Source organism: Onychomys torridus, chromosome 5 (assembly GCF_903995425.1).
Source record: "Onychomys torridus chromosome 5, mOncTor1.1, whole genome shotgun sequence".
Lineage (NCBI taxonomy): Eukaryota > Metazoa > Chordata > Mammalia > Rodentia > Cricetidae > Onychomys > Onychomys torridus.
Window position 1 is genome coordinate 136,265,832 of NC_050447.1, and position 18,062 is coordinate 136,283,893.

Genomic DNA, 18,062 nt, shown 5'->3' on the forward strand with positions numbered 1-18,062 from the left:
GTATTGAGCATAAGGAATCACTTCAATATGTCTGTATAATGTAGACATAATGATAGAGTAGTTGGCTCATCTAGGGCCTCATTATCATCCCTAATGTTGGTAACCTTTAAGAACCACTCTTTTTTTTTTTTTTTTTTTCTAGACAGGGTTTCTCTGTGTAGCTTTGTGCCTTTCCTGGAACTCACAGAGCTCAGCCTGGCTCTGCCTCCCGAGTGCTAGGATTAAAGGCGTGCGCCACCATCGCCCGGCAAGGAACCCTCTCCTTAAAAAATTCTTTTAGTTGTCAATCACCATTACTCTGTACTGGGCTAGATACAACATTAACACTACTTCTCCCATTCAACTGCTAAAATTTCTTTCTGCTAATACAAATCAAGGAGGAAATATTTATCTCTCTTAAGGATATGAATCTAGAATTTTGCATAAAGGCTACCAAACCCATCTGCTGATTTTTCCAGGTTTCTGGGTAGTGTGTAGTTGATTGTCCTTTGCTGCTTCTTGACAAAGGAGGAAAACGAGACTGGGTTTTTCTGAAATGTCACTCCTCAATTTCAGATCATTTGAAGTCAAAAGCATGGATAACTATCATACTATAAGGTCATTAACACTAAAAAACAAGAAACCAGTGCACTGCCTGCTCAGGAAATCTGCTCCTGAGTCCTTTAATTACTGAAAGTTTAAGTGCCACACAAAACAAAGAACTACAGCTCAATCAAGAAGTATTTCCTTAGGCTGGCTGAAAAATATTTTTAGAGCATTAATTTTTCTATAAAATAGTGGAAATAAATATGAAATAATGATATTTAGTGGTTACTAATTTCTGTGGAGCCTTGAAACACAAAAGGAAATTTAGTATACATTAATCACACCAGGGAAGCCTCAAGGTTATCTGACATGAGTGAGAGTTAGTATACCAATGCAGTGGGGAAAGCTCCAGGACTACACTTACATATTACCAGCAAGAGGCAAAAGTAACTCGGAGAGGGCGAGGAAGCCAAACTCAAGTGTTCCTCTCTGCCACAGGAAACTGGGGATTCACCACCACCTGCCCTCCTCACATGGTTTTCCTCATGTAATATGCAGAATATACCTTTTTCTCCTCTCTATCTGCCTCAATGAAATTTGCATTGGTCTTCCTTACTTTGTGCCCAAACCATAGACCACTGCCCTCTCTGTGGTGTCTCTGGAGCCTCAGCAGCTCCAGGTGTTGGATGGAAAATGTGAGACATGCACTAAAGTTTAAAAAACAAACAAACGATGGCTGAAGTGTGTCCTGCTGAGCCTCCAAATGCCTGGATGTCTTTCTCAGGGGCCACCGCCACAGAGCTTTTTGTATGATGCCCCACAACATCCTTCACCTTTCTCTAGTGGCACCATCCCCCATGCATGCACTAGGCACAGAACATTAAATGCTTTCTGGTCTTATGTTCCAGGCTACCAGCTATTGGATTCTTAATGGTTGCTAAGCAAGGCTCTCTTATCAGCAGCTCACAGCAATGGCCCATCACAATGGAGCAGTGAAAAATGTCACTCACAAATTAAGCCTCTTTGGAAGAAAGTGACCAGGAACTAGTGGCTACAAAGATCACACTTGTTACTTACCTCAGCTACAGAAAGGTTATTGCTTTTGTAAGTTCAAATCAGTAGGCAAGCTAAATGGAATGCCCTGCTTAGGTCCTGAAATATGGTGGTGATACCAGTCACAGGCAACCTAACTATCTTGCAGAGGACACAGAGGGGGAAATCCCCAGCAGAAGCAACATTTAAGCCTAATGACATTTGAGTCTGACAACAAATATTATTAGCAGCAACCCCACCCATTGAGAACATCTTGGCCACTTGGAACAGTCTGAAAAGAATAAACTATAAAAGGTATCACTGCTTTTCAGTCAATAGGTAGAAAAGGCAAAAAAAAAAAAAAAAGAAAAAAAATCTATAGAAACCGGAGTATGAATATGAAACTATAAACTCACCTAGGATAGTCAAGGAATTGCCATAAATAAAAATGTGTTCAGTAGGTTTTCTTTAATATTAAAGAGTGGGATTGGGGCTGGAGAGATGGCTCAGAGGTTAAGGGCACCAACTGCTCTTCCAGAGGTCCTGAGTTCAATTCCCAGCAACCACATGGTGGCTCACAACCACCTGTAATGAGATCTGGCGCCCTCTTCTGCATACGTAATAAAATAAAATAAATAAATCTTTAAAAAAAAAAAAAAAAGAGTGGGATTGGATTCATTTTTCATCCTTCTCAGTCATATAAAAACACTCAACAGAACCACAAAGGTCCAGAGTTGGTTGCAATGTGCTTTTACTTTGGAAGAAATCCTAGAAGGGAATTCTGCATGCTTTGATAATTTCTAAGTCCAAGCTGGGACAAGAAAAATCACTTTTGGGATGAACAGAAGAAAGGTTACAGAAAACAAACAGATATGGGGTGTTGTTGTTGTTGTGGGACACAGTCTCCCTCTGTAGGCCTAACTGTGGGGTTCCACATGGGCGTTTCCTGCCACATTCTGATGAACAGATCTCAAGAGAATACAGTAATTGTGTACATAATCTAATAAAGATAGTCTAGCTACTTTTGGGAAAGGAAGAAAGCAAGAGTCCAGAGACTATAAGATAGAAACATGAGCACAAAGGAGACAGCAGCTCCCTGCCTCCTATTCTCACTTAACACAGAGGAAGATGTGACATGAGAGTGGACAGCTCTGTGTACCAAAGACAGGTGACTTGAAGAGAGCTGTTCCATGGGCAGAAATCAGGCTATAGTCCTCACTAGCCCTCAAAGCTACAAGACCCAGTCTTTGCTTAAAGAAGAAATGGTGAGAAACCCCATTTGACTGGGGACACACTCAAGGCACAGAACATGAGAGGTGTGCATAGCCCCTGGTAGAAAGGAGACCAGACTAATTAGCCCAACTAACTAAACATTTCTGACAGGAAAGAAAACTATTCCAATGTCTGTATTTATAAATAACTAGTACAACTTTTTAACATCCTTGGCTTAAAAGGATCATCACTGAGGCCCTCACCCACTGCTACCATCCCATTCATTGAAAAGATTCAGAAAGAGAACTCTGAAAAAAAAAGCAAACCAAAATAGCCAGGAGAGCCAGAAGGAGAAACACATGCACCTTGAGAACCACACTGGACAACAGGGGAGGGTAAGAGAGATATGGAACAGGAAACTTACACAGCAAACTATCTGTCAAAGGGTCCGGATGGCTATTGTGTTCTGAAGCCATCAAGACAGAACAGCAGGGTGGGAAGGATGTAGTCACACACAATCCACCAGATGGCAACACTACACAGTGCAGAGGTCAGCACAGCTAGGGGGCATCTGGAAAGGGCGGAAGGGGAAAGAACAGATGTTCAAATTGGGAAGCCAAAATAAATCATGTAATAAAATACATAGCGCCACCTGTGGCTGGAAGACACCCTAAAAGTCCCAGAGCAGCAACTGTGATGGCAAAGGGGTGGGAAACAAGGGTGGTGGTGGTGGTGGTGGTGGTGGTGGTGGTGGTGGTGGTGGTGGTGGTGGTCCAATTTCTGTTGAGACAAAAATGCTGACTTTAGTTTAACACACAGGAACAAATGGTTAGACTCCATCTCTAGTTGGATAACCACCCCACCATCCTGATTTACAATTCTTAAGCTGGCCATAATCAAATATACAGTATACAGGGAGAGAAGGAAGCAGAAATAACCCACAGACTGTCTGATAAGATCAGGAGGTATGACTATGAACAGGGAGCTGAGTTTGTCAGTTAGTAGTTCAGGTGAACTGCACACTCCAGTATGGATCGCAGAAGCACACTGACCAGAAGCCATCAGCTTCATTACTGTAGTCACACTATGTATGTTTCCTTGTTTTCTTTACACAACCTGAGGTGATTTGAAAGAGATGGAGCTCACAGCCTTGGGCATTTAAACATTTAGTTCCCAGTTGGTGAGATGGTTTGGATAGGTGTAGGAGGTGTGGCCTTGATGGGGGAAATATGTGACTGTGAGTGGGCTTTGAGGTTTCAAAGCCTCTTGCCATTCCCAGGTGGCTCTCTCTGCCTCCTACCTACAGATCAAAATTTGAGTTTTCATTTCCTGTTCCAGCTGCCAGGCCTGCCACTATGCATGCCGTCATGTCCCTATGACGTTGATGGACTCCAACCCCCTGGAACAGTAAGCCCAAATAAACATTTTCTTTTTTAAGTTGCCTTGGTTATAGTGTAGTATCATAGCAATGGAAAAGTAACTAATACATACACAAACTTTGTTATTTATTTTCCCATCACCTCCTGTTCCCTTCTTTCTTAAGACAAGGTTTCCTGTTGCCCAGGCTAACCTTGACTTTACTATGCAGTTGAGGATGGCCTTGAATTTATGATCTTCCTGCCACTATCTTCCAAGTGCTTAAGTGCTAGGATTACAAGTATGTGGTGGGTTTTGTGTTCCCTGAAATATTGTGTGTTCCCCGAAATAAACATATCTGGGGTCAGAGAACAGACAGCCACTAGAACAAAGCCAAAAATGGTGGCTAGAAAATAGGAAGAGTAAGCCCTAACAGAAGTTGGGCAGTGGTGGTGCATGCCTTTAATCCCAGCACTTGGGATGCAGAGCCAGGTGGATCTCTGAGTTCAAGGCCACTTTAGAAACAGCTAAGCATGGTGACCCACGCCTTTAATCCCAGAAACTCAACCTTTAATCCCAGGGAGTGTGGGCAGAAAGAGAAAAGTATATAAGTATATAAGGCGTGAGGACCAGGAATTGGAGGAAAAAAGCATGTAGTTAGTTAAGCATTTGGTTGGTTAAGCGTCAGGCTTTGGAGCAACACAGTTCAGCTGAGAACCATTAGGATGAGGACTCAGAAGTTTCCAGCCTGAGGAAACAGAATCACCTGAGGAACTGGCAAGGTGAGATAGCTGTGGCTTGTTCTGCTTCTCTGATTTTCCAGCATTCACCCCAATAACTGGCCTCGGGTTTGATTTTATTAACAAGTACCTTTAAGATTCCTACTACACAAGTATGTACCACATACCCAGTTTTGGCTTGGTGTTTGTTGTGTGTGTGCTATATGTATTCACATGTGAACACATAAACATATGGATGTGTGTGGAAGAAAGAGGTCAATGCCAGGGTCACCTTATTTTCATTTAGTCACTGACTATAATGTCTTCTTAGTTGGTAGTGGCATGCAAATGGGATGTCTGCACTATAGATTTCATTTGTTCCTCTGGTAAAACTCAAAGCCTAGGAACCATGTTTTGTTGTTGTTGTTGTTGAAATGCTCACTTGTCTTTTTTACACTGTTAGATTTAATGATTTTTCTAAAGTAACTGTATGTTTCTATCTGATGACCATGTAGGACACAACTACAATCCTACCCTCCATGCATTCTCTCCTGCAGATCTAACACACATCGTTCATGACACACAGAGTGAAGAGCAATCTGGTGGTCAATACCGTCAACTTGACAGAATACAGATTATCCAAGATACAAGCCACGACTGTGAGGGGTTATTTAAAATTAGACTAACTGAGATGGGAAAACCCACCTTGAGTGGCACCATCCCAAAAAGGAGAAAGTGAGCTGAGCACATACATGCATCAGATGAGGTGTGACCAGGTACCTCCTCAGTTTCCTGCTCCCTGACTCTTCCATCATGATGAACTATACTGTGAGCCTAAATAATACCCACCCCTCCAGTACTTCAACCACAGCAACAAGAAAAGTAGCTAATACAAACAGAATTAGTTACTAACAAGCCAGCAAGTCAATTTTAACGTGGAAAATACACTTGCCATCCAGTCCTAAAGGTCAGGTGGATGCCATGGTGCTAATGAGTTACCAACTTCACAGAAGTCAGCATCGGGCAAAGCTCTCCAATGAAAGGGCTACTGTACAACTCCTAATAAAACAAACTTCTCTACAATACTGGGATTTCCTAAGGAAAAACCAATCACTAGGAGATACATTTAATAGCTAACTGTAACCTCCTCCTAGGATTCTCTAGGACATTTCTTATCTGGTTCTTTCTTTGAGTATTTTCCTATGTCCAAGTACCAATATGGAGGCAAATAATTTACCAACAGCAATAGATGAGTCAGGTGGGGAGGAAGGAAGGGAAGTGAATTTACCATGCCCCCCCAAAAGACTCCAGAGTTTTCTAACAACTAGATGGCAGATTAGGAAAATTTGAGCCTACAAGTTTGCTATCCATATGGAGAAGCGGGCAATTTGAGGGTGTTCAGTTAAGATCCAGTTCACTCTGAGAGTGCTCCAGCACCCACCATTCTTTTGTCCTTTTTTCACACTGGTCGGGGAAGTATATTAACTAAACAAATGCCTGCAGAGAAGCCAGTCCTTTCATCTAGTCTTTTCCAGCTTTCCAGCAATGAAGAGAATTAAATCCCAGCCCCCTGCAAGCACTTTCCCACTGAGATCTACCCAAACCTTCTAGCTGCTTTCATTCAGCCATTGTTGAGAGCATCAGACTTTTAGCTCAGATAGCCTCACATACTCTGCTGAGTGTGGAACTTCTAAAATTATCTGCTATCAAATGCATAATCTCAGCTTCCCTAAGAAAGAATTATCACTAAATAATTTGAATTCCAGAAAACTTATTTCTTCTTCTTCTTCTTTTTCTTTTTTTTTTTTTTTTTTTGGTTTTTCAAGACAGGGTTTCTCTGTAGCTTTGGAGCCTGTCCTGGACTAGTTCTGTAGTCCAGGGTGGCCTCGAACTCACAGAGATCCACCTGCCTCTGCCTCCAGAGTGCCGGGATTAAATGCGTGCGCCACCGCCACCTGGTGAAAATTTATTTCTAAATAAAGTGGAGAAGGTAAAATTTCCTGAAAGTTCTATTTAACAAACACACACACACACACACACACACACACACACACACACACACACATATATATATATATATAAAGATCTTTTTATTTGTATGTGTGCATGGGCACCTGCAGAGAGCAGAGATACCCTGGAGCTGGAGTTACAGGTGACTGTGTGTTGCTTGATCTGGGTGCTGGGAGCCAAACTTGGGGCCTCTGTAAGAGCAGCAAGCACTTTCTTCTCTCTAGCTGATTAACAAGAACTTTTGCCCAAACAGAATTTGTATCTCCTAACTTCTAACCTGGCTTCTGAATGTAGGATAAAACAACCTATTAAGAAATAAACTGGCAATGGACAGTCTTAACACAAAAAAGTATGTGTAATCCACAAAAGCATCGCCTTCCTAGAATTTGCAATTTGAAGGGCGTCGTGCCCCACTTTCTATTCTGCTAGGAGCAAAGGGCAGACAAAGTGGCTTGCTAGAAATAAGAATTTTGATCCCACCCAAGGTCCAACAAGAAGCTGCATTATAAGGTAAGCTCCCACATGACGCAAAAGCTCAGCTAGGAGGGCTGCTAGGAGGCTACATAGTTTGAGTTCCATTATTTGTACACCAATTGTGGATGTTCCCTGTAGTTGGATCCAAATTAAGACACAGGCTTAAGAAGATAACATACTATGAAACTTTTTATTGTGCCCTTTGTATACAAACCCAGTTCTCCAGACATATATATATATATATATATATATATAAACATAATTTGTTTATCATTAGCCTGAGATGATATAATGATTTTTGTTTTTTGTTTTTTAAGACAGGGTTTCTCTGTGTAGTTTGGGGCCTTTCTTGGAACTCCCTCTGTAGTCCAGGCTGGCCTCAAACTCACAGAGATCCACCTGCCTCTGCCTCCCAAGTGCTGGGATTAAAGGTGTGCGCCACCACCTGGCGATATAATGATTTTAAGACATCATTCGACAATTGACTCAATTCTACTGTGTGCAGACTGATGACTGACATGTAACCAGTTTAATAACTATGGCCAACTCTGTTATCCTGGTATTGACATCTGTGGTTACTTTCAAGGGTATCAAGTTGACTGTCTATGGACAAAAGCTTTCCTAATACTGCTTTCTTACCTATCATGGCTCCTGAGGTTACAGTAGAACATAGAGATAAATGAACAGCTGAGCACTTCCCAGATGAGCACCTCTAGATTTTAAATCACACAAGTGATCACTGCAAGTAATAGGTTTGCAGCTAGGGAGAAAAGTATGCAGGAAAAATGTCCATAAGGGACCCACACAAAATAGACAAGTGTGACCACAGTGAAGGAAATCACTCACGTGAGGGGGATAGTGTTGGCTTTTGACTGTCTCCGACTTTTCAAGGCCCGAAGTCTATCTCCTTGTGTCACTCCACTGATTTCATCATCATCACTATACTGTACGAGTTAAAACAAGAAACAGAAAAGAAAAAGAAAACACTGAGCTATTAACTTAGGGTGCAACTGAAGTGAAGTGGCTATTTATCTAGACACACATAGGCATGCATATGCATGCACACACTCGCGTGCGGTAACACACACACACACACACACACACACTTAAAAGTTTCTTCTGAATGCTACAATAGTTTTCAAAAATCAAACTACTAGCTATATTTCAAGATAATCAAAGCAGATTTTCAGTCACCAGACCCAAAGCGCTCTTAATAAAACTAAAGATCCCTAATGGGCTTTTGGTTTTAGAACTTATGAAAGTTTGAACACCCATTCATTACCCCTAACCTAGTATTGCTGCCTGCTAACAAGGTGGTTCTTTGGAAGTTCTCCATCTGAACTACTGAAGTGGCTGAGGTGAGGATGGGGCAGTGGGACAAAGGAGTAGAAAGACCCATGTGAAGAGCTTACTCCCTACTGCTAATTCCCATCTGTATATAGGAAGTAAACATTCTACAAGCACACAACTTTCTTTTCAGTCCATTTTTAGAGAGGATTATTTCTAAACACAACTGTGTGGTGAGAGCCCCTTCAAAACCACTTTATTATCTTTACCTATAATTTTCTCCATGCCCTACAAGGATCTCAACAGCATTTACAGCAATAACAACAGCGTGATGGGGACGGTTCCATTACCGGCTCAGGCTCTTGCTTGTCTTGATTCTCAAGCCCATCTATTGAAATGTCATCAACATCTGAGAGTTGTTTGGAGAAGGCTGCTCTGAGGGGTCCATTCTCCTGCCCTCTCAACTTTTGACGGAAATAGTCACCTTCCAGCCAGAGGCTTGACTGTTTCCTAGAGTGTTTAAGCAACATCAAAACACAGCTTTCCATAAGGACACCCCTCTTCCCCTATTCCTACCCCACACTCCTGTAGTTATAGGAGACAAGCTTCCAGTGTACTTACATGACCAGAAACTGCTGCTGGGGCCCAATCACTGAACCAGGTCTGCAGATTCTAAGCCAGGCAATGCTCTCGGCTGCTGTCATCCTATAATGCTTCATGAGGTAGCAGCCTATCAGAGTTCCTGTTCGACCAAGGCCAGCTAGAAAAACAAACCAATCAATGAAACCTGGTTGTACATCCTCCAGAATTTTCTGAACAAGAGGAAGAAAAAACAAAAAAATTAAAGCCTTCCTAGGGCTTTGGTTCCCTCTGCAAGAGGTTCTCTAAACCAGTCAGTCTGAAGAGGTGTAAGAAGGCCAGCATGAGGGTTCACCCTCAAGACCTAAGTGGAATGCAGCCCAGGAGCAGAGACTCAATCCTTCTAAAATTCCCTGAGGATTCGAAGTGAAGTCAAAGACTGAGAATCAGTTTCCGAACAGGGATTCTTAAGAAATTTGGTGTTTGGAGCTGGAGAGGAGACTTAACAGTTAAGAGCATTTATTGCTCTTACAGATGACCCAGGTTCAGTTCCCAGCACCCACTATCAGGTGGCTCATAACTGCCTGTAACTCCATTTCTATAGGAGATTAGACATCATCTGGCTCAGAGGCACCTACATGCATGTGGTACACATATTCACTCAGGCACACACACCACACATGCACATAAATAAAAATAATTTTTAGCCAGGCAGCAGTTGTGCACACCTTTAATCCCAGCACTTGGGAGGCAGAGGCAGGCGGATCTCTGTGAGTTCGAGGCCAGCCTGGTCTACAGAGCTAGATCCAGGACAGGCACCAAAACTACACAGAGAAACCCTGTCTTGAAAAACCAAAAAGTAAAAATAAAAAGTTTTAAAGTGTTTTCTGCCCAAGCCTTGCATTTGTTATCAAATCCAACAGTATTTCCTACTCAACATCTGTCTGTACCTGTTCAGGCTCTGCTTTAGGGGAGGAGTGCTGGGGACATGTTAGACAAGCACTCAGCCAAACTATAGCCTCAACCTTTTTCCTTTTCTTGAACTCCTCCTTCTGTTTTGTATGTGTCTCTGTATGTAGTGTGCATGTGAGTGTGCACATATGGTTGTATTGAGGGCGCATGAAGAAGTCTAAGCAGAAGTCTAAGAGTCCTCAACTGTTCTCCACCTCATTCACTAAGGCAGGGTTTCTGAATTGAACCTGACAGATCTTATCCATATAGCTATCTTGGCTAGCTAGTCTGGTCTGGAAATCCTGTCTCTTCCTTCCCTGTAACTATCGATGGGCTATGTGACCACCTAGCATTTATGTTTCTTCAGGAGATCTGAAGTCCAGTCTCACGGTTGGCATGACAAGTAGTTTAGATGCTGAATCATCTCCTAAGCCCTCTTCTCTCCTCTTATGGAGACCATTATAATTAACTCCTATGATGGTTAATATGTTACGTCAACGTGGAAGGAATTTTTGGTTAAGATCAGCATTTCAACTGGTGCCATTTTTAGTAAGCACACTGCTTTCCATAATGTGGGCAGCCCTCTCCCAATCCATTTAAAGCCTGAACAGAAAAAAAAAAGACTAGCTTTCCATCCAAAAGCAGGTCTGCCTTCATGCCTCTAGACAGGAAGCTCATAGTACAGATGATGGACTCACTGACTCCACACTTCTTTTAATAAACCACTCTCTATATAAACATGCTATTACTTTCAATTGCTAGAGGGCCCTCCCTGATACACACAATTTAGAAAAGGGGTGCCGCTGAAGCAAATATATAAAACTGTGGCAGTGGCTTTGGAACTGGAAATGTATGGGAAAGAACTGAGGCAGCTGCTAGGAAAAAAACTGCCCCAGACAAGGGTAAGCAATGAACAGTTTCAGTCTCTTGCCACCCACAGTGTGACAGTGGCTGTGGGCTTTTATGCATGGTTTTTATTAAGTGGAGATAGTTCCCTTTCTAGCCCTACTTTGTTCTCAGTGGTTTTATCACAAAAGAGAGATGCCAAATTCTGCCAAATGTCATTCCTATATTAGCAGAGATGATGTGGCTTTTGGACTTCACTGTTACTGTGGAGATTCACACCAACTTTTCTATGTTGTATTACTTCTGTAAATCCAGGGCAAATGCTTCAGAGAATGAATAATATTCTACTATACTGTATATAGTATAGACAGGTCTCCTGTACCCCAGACTGGCATCAAACTCACTATGTAGCTGAGGATAATCTTGAATTCTGATCCTCCTGCGTCCACATCCCCAGCGCTAGGACTACAGGTGTATACCATGACACTTGGGTCATGCAGTGCTGCAAATCAAGCCCAAGTCATCATGTCTGCAAAGCAAGCCCTCTACCAATGGAGACCCAGCTTCCTATCATCTCTTTACTGTGTACTGGATTCAGCTGGTAAACACTTTGTTAATGATGCTTACAACACTGACGGCTTCTTTGGTTTGGTTTGGTTTGGTTTGGTAGCAAGGGAATCCTGGCCTCATACAACTTATGAGGTCTTTGTTCCCTTAAATTTTGAGTCAGGAGCCGGGCAGTGGTGGTGCACGCCTGTAAACCCAGTACACAGGAGGCAGAGGCAGGTGGATTTCTGTGAGTTCAAGGCCAGCCTGGTCAACAGAGCTAGTCCAGGACAGGCTCCAAAGCTACAGAGAAACCCTGTCTCGAGAAAAAGAAAAAAGAAAAATTTTGAGTCAGTCTCTGAGAGTTGGTGTTAGTCACGGGTGATGAATCTGGTCCAGGGTTTCCCTTCATCAGGAACTTCAATTCAAAGTTAATGGACTCTTAGTTGTAGGGTTTTTCCTTCAGTAATTGGATTATTATCAATTCACTGCCTCTGGCCTCCACGGTTTTTGATGAAAGATTTGGTAATTAGAGTGTTTCCTTTCTTGATTCTTCCAGTATCTCTGTCTTTAGACAGTCTCCTTGTAAAATATCTTCATGTGAGATATTTTCTGAGTTTGTTTTGTTTGGAGTTTGCTGAGTTTGGAGAATGTTTACAATGTCTTTCACCAAAGTGGGAAAATCGTCCAGGAAAACAGTCTACCTCCTTTCCCCACCAGGCATAGTCTGCTGGACTTCTTGCTCCTTTCTCTTCCTGACTCCTTTTTCCTTATTCTTCAGACCTGGTGACTTTTTAATGGCTCTGCTCTTTGCAGGCACTGTTCCTTCCTTCTGCCTGAGCAAGTCTGCTTGGAAACCCTGCCAATAAGTCTTTAAATTTATTTCCAGAATTGCTTTTCAGGTTCACTTTTATGGTTTTTGTCTTCTACTGATACTTGGATTTTGCTCACACATTTTTTTTCTCCCCCACCCTCTCTTTTTTCCCCCACCATGAGCACAGTTGATGTAGCTGTTTTAAATCTATCTGATCCTTGTCAAGGATAGTCCATGTCCATCTTGTCTCCCCCTCAGTGCTGGATCTTGCTCTGTAGACCAGGCTGGCCCTGAACTCACAGAGATCTGCCTGCCTCTGCCTCCCGAGTACTGGGATTAAAGGCGTGCACCACCACTACCCGGCTCAAGGATGGTTTTCGTGGATTTTTTTATACTCTCCTGGCTCCCCTCCCACTTTACTTTTTGGTATGCCTTGTCATCTTCCACTGCAAAGTAAACATTTGAATGTTGTGATTATAGCTACATTCCTAACTACAAATGCAATTTTAACACTAGAAATTAATTTTTTCTTTATCTTACTACTGAACTTTTCTTAGTGATTATATCCCTTGTCTCCTTAATTAACTAGACTAGCTCACATTAAAGTTAAATAAACTCTACTATATTCATATATGCATCATTTAGTCATTCATGGAACATTTTGTATCAGAAAATGTTACAGCTGCTGAAATACATCTCATCAGATCTTATTCTCCACACCACAAGCTGCAGTAAAACCTTGTTCTATCATTGACAACCAAAGGACTTACCACATAGGCACATGACAGACATTTGAATAAATACACACATTTCAATGCAATAAGCCTTTGTAGGCTTACTCATAAAAATAATTTACTATGCTTTTCATATGATTTTAGGGTTTTAAAATCATTCTTGGGCCTGGAGAGATGGCTCGGAGGTTAAGAGAACCGACTGTTCTTCCAGAGGTCTTGAGTTCAATTCCAAGCACATGGTGGCTCACAACCATCTGTAATGAGATCTGGTGCCCTCTTCTGCATACTGAATGAATGAATGAATGAATGAATGAATGAATGAATGAATGAATGAAAGGTCAGGCACTGGTGGCGCACGCAAAAACAAAACAAAACAAAAGAAAAACAAAAACAAAATGAAAATCATTCTTCTGGCCACTGAGATAGATAAACTGGGAAAAGCACTTGCTGCCAAGTCTGATGAGGTACGTTCCATCCCCAGGAACTACATGGTAAGAGAATGGACTCTCACAAATTTTCTTCACACACACACACACACACACACACACACACACACACACAAAATAATGTCATAGAAAAACTTTAAAATCATTCTTTCAAAAATACAGTCTCATGTCTTTCCATACAACACATAGCTACACATATACTCATACATGTGCACTGCCTTTAACTGAACCTAGCCGCTTACCTTTGCAATGCACTGCAATGGCACCCTCAACATTCTCACAAATATCCAGGAATTCTTGGACAATTGCCTCAGCAGGGGTGCTGCCATCCGGAAAGAAAAGATCATGGTGATCGAAACCAGCATCCGTAAAGCGCTTAGCATCATACATCCTTTTATTCAGACGAATAATGGTAGTTACTTTGTGATTCTTAAAGTATGGAATGTAAGTCTCAGGAGAATGTTGGTGGTAACCTACATAAAGAAATGTACCACATCTTGTAAAATGCAGGAAGAAAATAATGGAAATAGTTTCACCTGAAAGTGGGTGGAAACAGTGTCTGGATTGGGGACTGAATACCAATTTGATTATAACTGTAAAAAACAAAAGTTTAAAAAAGTTAACACCCAGGCAAAACAACATGCTCTAATAACCAAGAGTGGTTAAATCATAAAGACTGAGTCAAGCTAATCTGAATTCTTCGGTGTCTTTCTAACCTGGGCTGGGTCACCCCTCCATAGGTACTCAGGAGCCCACTCCCAGGAAGTGACCATAGCAATGCTGAGCCTCTCACAGACATTCAACCTTACAGTACACCAGAACTCAGGACTTGAAGTATCCTCCGACCTCACTCGGACTCACACTACTGCACCCAGCTTGTCACTCTAGTTCAGAAGGAAAAAGACAAGGCTATAATGGTTCCACAGCTTTGCATACCACTTTCAAGCCTGGATCTTGAGTGAGGTCCACAAAAGGCAAGAAACCGCTCTGGTATTATCCAGTTGAAATCTCCATTTTCTGCTTTCTGCCAATGAAAACCAGCACAATTAACCTTTGAACCACATCTCTTTCCACCTCTTTTCTCAATGCTCTCAGAGTTCAAAGTCATTGGCTTTATAGCATGTCAGCTGTTTACTAATGAGCACAAAACAGGCATCTATTTTGCCCTGCTTTGAGTATTCTCAAGGGATTGCTAACCTTCCTACTGTCAATCACTTTGTTTTAAGTGTTTCTTAGCTTAGGTCATCAGCCTAGAAAACATACTCTATAACCTGGTTATTTTATTTGAATAAATTCTTATTATAGGAAATTAATTCCTACTAAGAAAGCAAACTCAGTAGGCAGTGGTGGCGCACGCCTTTAATTCCAGCACTTGGGAGGCAGAGGCAGGTGGATCTCTGTGAGTTTGAGGCCAGCCTGGTCCAGAGTGAGTTCCAGGACTGCCAGAGCTGTTACACAGAGAAACCCTGCCTCAAAAAACCATAAACAAACAAACAAGGAAGAAGAGAGAGCGCTTGAGGGCAAGCTTTTCTAGTGTGTGTGAGGACTCTAGAAGGTCCCCCACCCAGTATCCTAAACAGAAAAAGTAACTTCTAATGTAAACAATTTTGGCTCTTAGAGTAAAAGCAGGAAAAGTGTTGGATAGAAGCACTGTCCCCATTGCTTCTATTTAACAAGAGGGAAACAAAAAACAAAAAACAAAAAAAAAAAAAAACCACACTTTATGTTGTGTATGTGTATAGAGAACACAGGATGGCCTTGGCTGTCAATCTTCAGGTGCTATCCACTTTGCTTTTTTTTTTATTTTTTTTTTATTTTTTAGGCAGGATCTCACAATGTAACCTTGGCTTATCTGAACTAGCATGCTATATAGACGAGGATGCCCTTTAACTCAACAGAGCTCTGTCTGCCACTGCCTTCCAAGTGTTGTGATTACAAGCATGCGCCACCATGCCAGCATAACAAAACTTTTAAGAAATAAAAGGCAATTGACTGTGACGGAGAGAATCAGTGCCAAAAGGGGAAAATCACTTAACAATTGCGGTGATAGAAAGACACAGTGCTTCATGTGCCAACTGCTATTTAGTATTTCATAGACCCAGAAAAAGTATTTAAGTGTGTATGTGTGTATGGTGCACATCTGTGTGTACATGTTCACATGTGTGAAGGCCTAACGCTGGCATCTGATGTTCAATCACTTTCCACTTCATTTATTGGAATGTGGTCTCTTGCTAAAGTCAGAGCCTGCAGACTCTATGAGGCTGATCTGGCTCAACCCCTCGGGGATCATCTGTCTCTTTAAGTGCTGGGATTACAGGTCTCAGCCATGTATGCCTACCTGCCTGACTTTTATGTGGCTTCAAGGGATCCAAACCCTGACCCCCAAGCTTGTACAGCAAGTACTTTATCCACTGAACCCTCTCCCCAGCCCCAAGAAAGTATATTTTATTTACACATTTAGTTTTATGTAATTTAGTTATATAGTCACCAAAGGGCGTAGTGAGAGACTGCACTTTAGAAACAGATTGGCATTACAAGGGGGATACAGTTGTCACGAGTGAATCTCAGGATATGCTTTATCTTTGCCATAAAAACAGCCCAGATCATCAATAAAACACTTCAATTACACTTCAGACTTCTAGATAAAAAGTTTTTTAGAAATTGATAGCAAAAGCTAATTATCTGTGGACTTGGGATATGAATGCATAGAGTGCTGTATGAAGAGCCTCCTCTCCTTTTGAGGAAATTCACTCAAAATAACTACAACAGGACACAAAGGCAAGAGTCTCTAAGCTTTCCTACCTCCAAAGGGCCTTCAAAACAGTATCTTACTCATCTGTTTGGAGGAGGGCACCTAGAGTCAAGGATTTTCTGTTTTTCTTAATCTTTAAGATAAAAAAATGTAAGAGGATATCTGTGAATTTGCCTGCCTGGACACATTCTCCTGCCCTGTCTGCTTTTTCTGATAGGGTAGGCCAGGCAGAGCCAGAGAATTCAGTCAGGCAATAATAATCCACATTCCCACATGAGTGTCCTCATGCATGTGCTCGTGTGCCAAAGGTCAACTTCTTCTCCACCTTATTTTTTGAGACAAGTTTTCTCACTGAATCTGGAACTTACTGATTTCAGCTAAAATAGCTGACCAGTGAGCCCAGGGACACTGCTCTCTACACCTCCCCAGTGTTGGCATTATAGGTGTTTACTGCCACATTGGTCTCTTTTCCTCGGTGCTAGAATGTAAATCCAGGTTCGCGTTGTTGCACAGTGAGCATTTTATCTACTGAGTCATCTCCCCAGCTCAGCTCCTGGATTTTTAATCTGCAGATTCCAGTAAAATGCTCACTTTTATTTAAAACATTTGGGACTTTGTTTTTAGATAGGGGGTTACTATGTAGCCCTGATTGGCCTAAAACTCACTATGTAGAAGACAGCTGGCCTCAAACTTGCAGAGATCTACCTACTACTGCTGCCTCATGAGTGCTAGGATTAAAGGTGTTTGCTACCAGGCCTGGCTATTTGTACTTAGTTTTCATAACTTAAAACAGAAGTGTTCAGACAATACAAACAGGCTATAACAACAGCTGAGTATACCTTGGTAGACACTAGACACAGCAACTAATCACCTTTCTGTGCCCACACTGAGGACTCCAAACCTGTATCCTCATCACTACAGGAAGGTCACCAAGACTGAAAACTGTTGTTAGTTGGTTTTGCTCTTTGATCTTTTGGGGGGCCTGCCACCCAGCTCCCAAATAAATATACACACGGAGGCTTATTCTTACTTAGAAATGCCTGGTCTTAGTTTCTAGCCAGCATTTCTTATCTTAAATTATCCCACCTACCTTTTGTCTCTGGACTTTTTCCTTTTCTTCTGTATATCTTACTCTCACCCATGGCTGGCTGTGTGGCTAGAAGGCTGGCCTCTACTGTCCTTCTTTCCTTGTTCTCTTCCTTTCTTCTTATCCTCCCAGGTTTCTCCTATTTATTCTCTCTGCCTGCCAGCCCTGCCCATCTTTCTCCTGCCTTACTACTGGCCATTTAGCTCTTTATTAGCCGATCAGGTGTTTTACAGGCAAAGTAACACAGCTTCACAGAGTTAAACAAATGCAACATAAAGGAATGCAACACATCTTTGCATCATTAAACAAATGTTCCACAGCATAAACAGATGTAACACACCTTAAAATAATATTCCGCAACAAAAAACAGAACTTAAACAAAGCATTGCGAAGGCTATGCCGAACACCTGTTCACCCTGGAACCATTAACTCAGAAACCACCACTAAGAATCATGAATGGAGAACCAAGGTAAGGGTTAAAGAGGTGATGTTTCTTACCCTTCAATTTCATTTTGTTTTTTTCCTTATGTGCATGCATGTCTGTGCATGTTTGTATGTTGGGCGCATATGTGTGTGGCAATGTGTGGTACAAGCATGTGAAAGCCCAAGACTGACATTCTTCCTTGATTGCTCACATATTAAGGGAGGGTCTCTCAGCTGAATCAAGAACTGATACACAGACAGGTCACCAT

At 41.9% G+C, this 18,062-nt stretch overlaps 1 protein-coding gene across 13 annotated transcripts in view; it reads right to left on the minus strand.

The window, feature by feature from the left end:
- Cdc14b (cell division cycle 14B) overlaps positions 1–18,062 on the minus strand; it is a 90,064-nt gene that overhangs the window by 8,068 nt on the left and 63,934 nt on the right. For 9 of the 13 annotated variants that reach the window (XM_036187169.1, XM_036187166.1, XM_036187175.1 and 6 more), the window contains 5 exons: positions 14,468–14,555; positions 13,774–14,004; positions 9,237–9,375; positions 8,966–9,125; positions 8,175–8,272 (listed from right to left, as the gene is read on the minus strand). In XM_036187169.1, the coding sequence (XP_036043062.1) occupies positions 8,175–8,272; positions 8,966–9,125; positions 9,237–9,375; positions 13,774–14,004; positions 14,468–14,555 (716 nt within the window). Of the gene's footprint in view, positions 1–3,193; positions 3,341–8,174; positions 8,273–8,965; positions 9,126–9,236; positions 9,376–13,773; positions 14,005–14,467; positions 14,556–18,062 lie in introns of all 13 variants that reach the window. The other 4 variants (XM_036187173.1, XM_036187170.1, XM_036187177.1 and 1 more) reach the window with 1 other exon arrangement.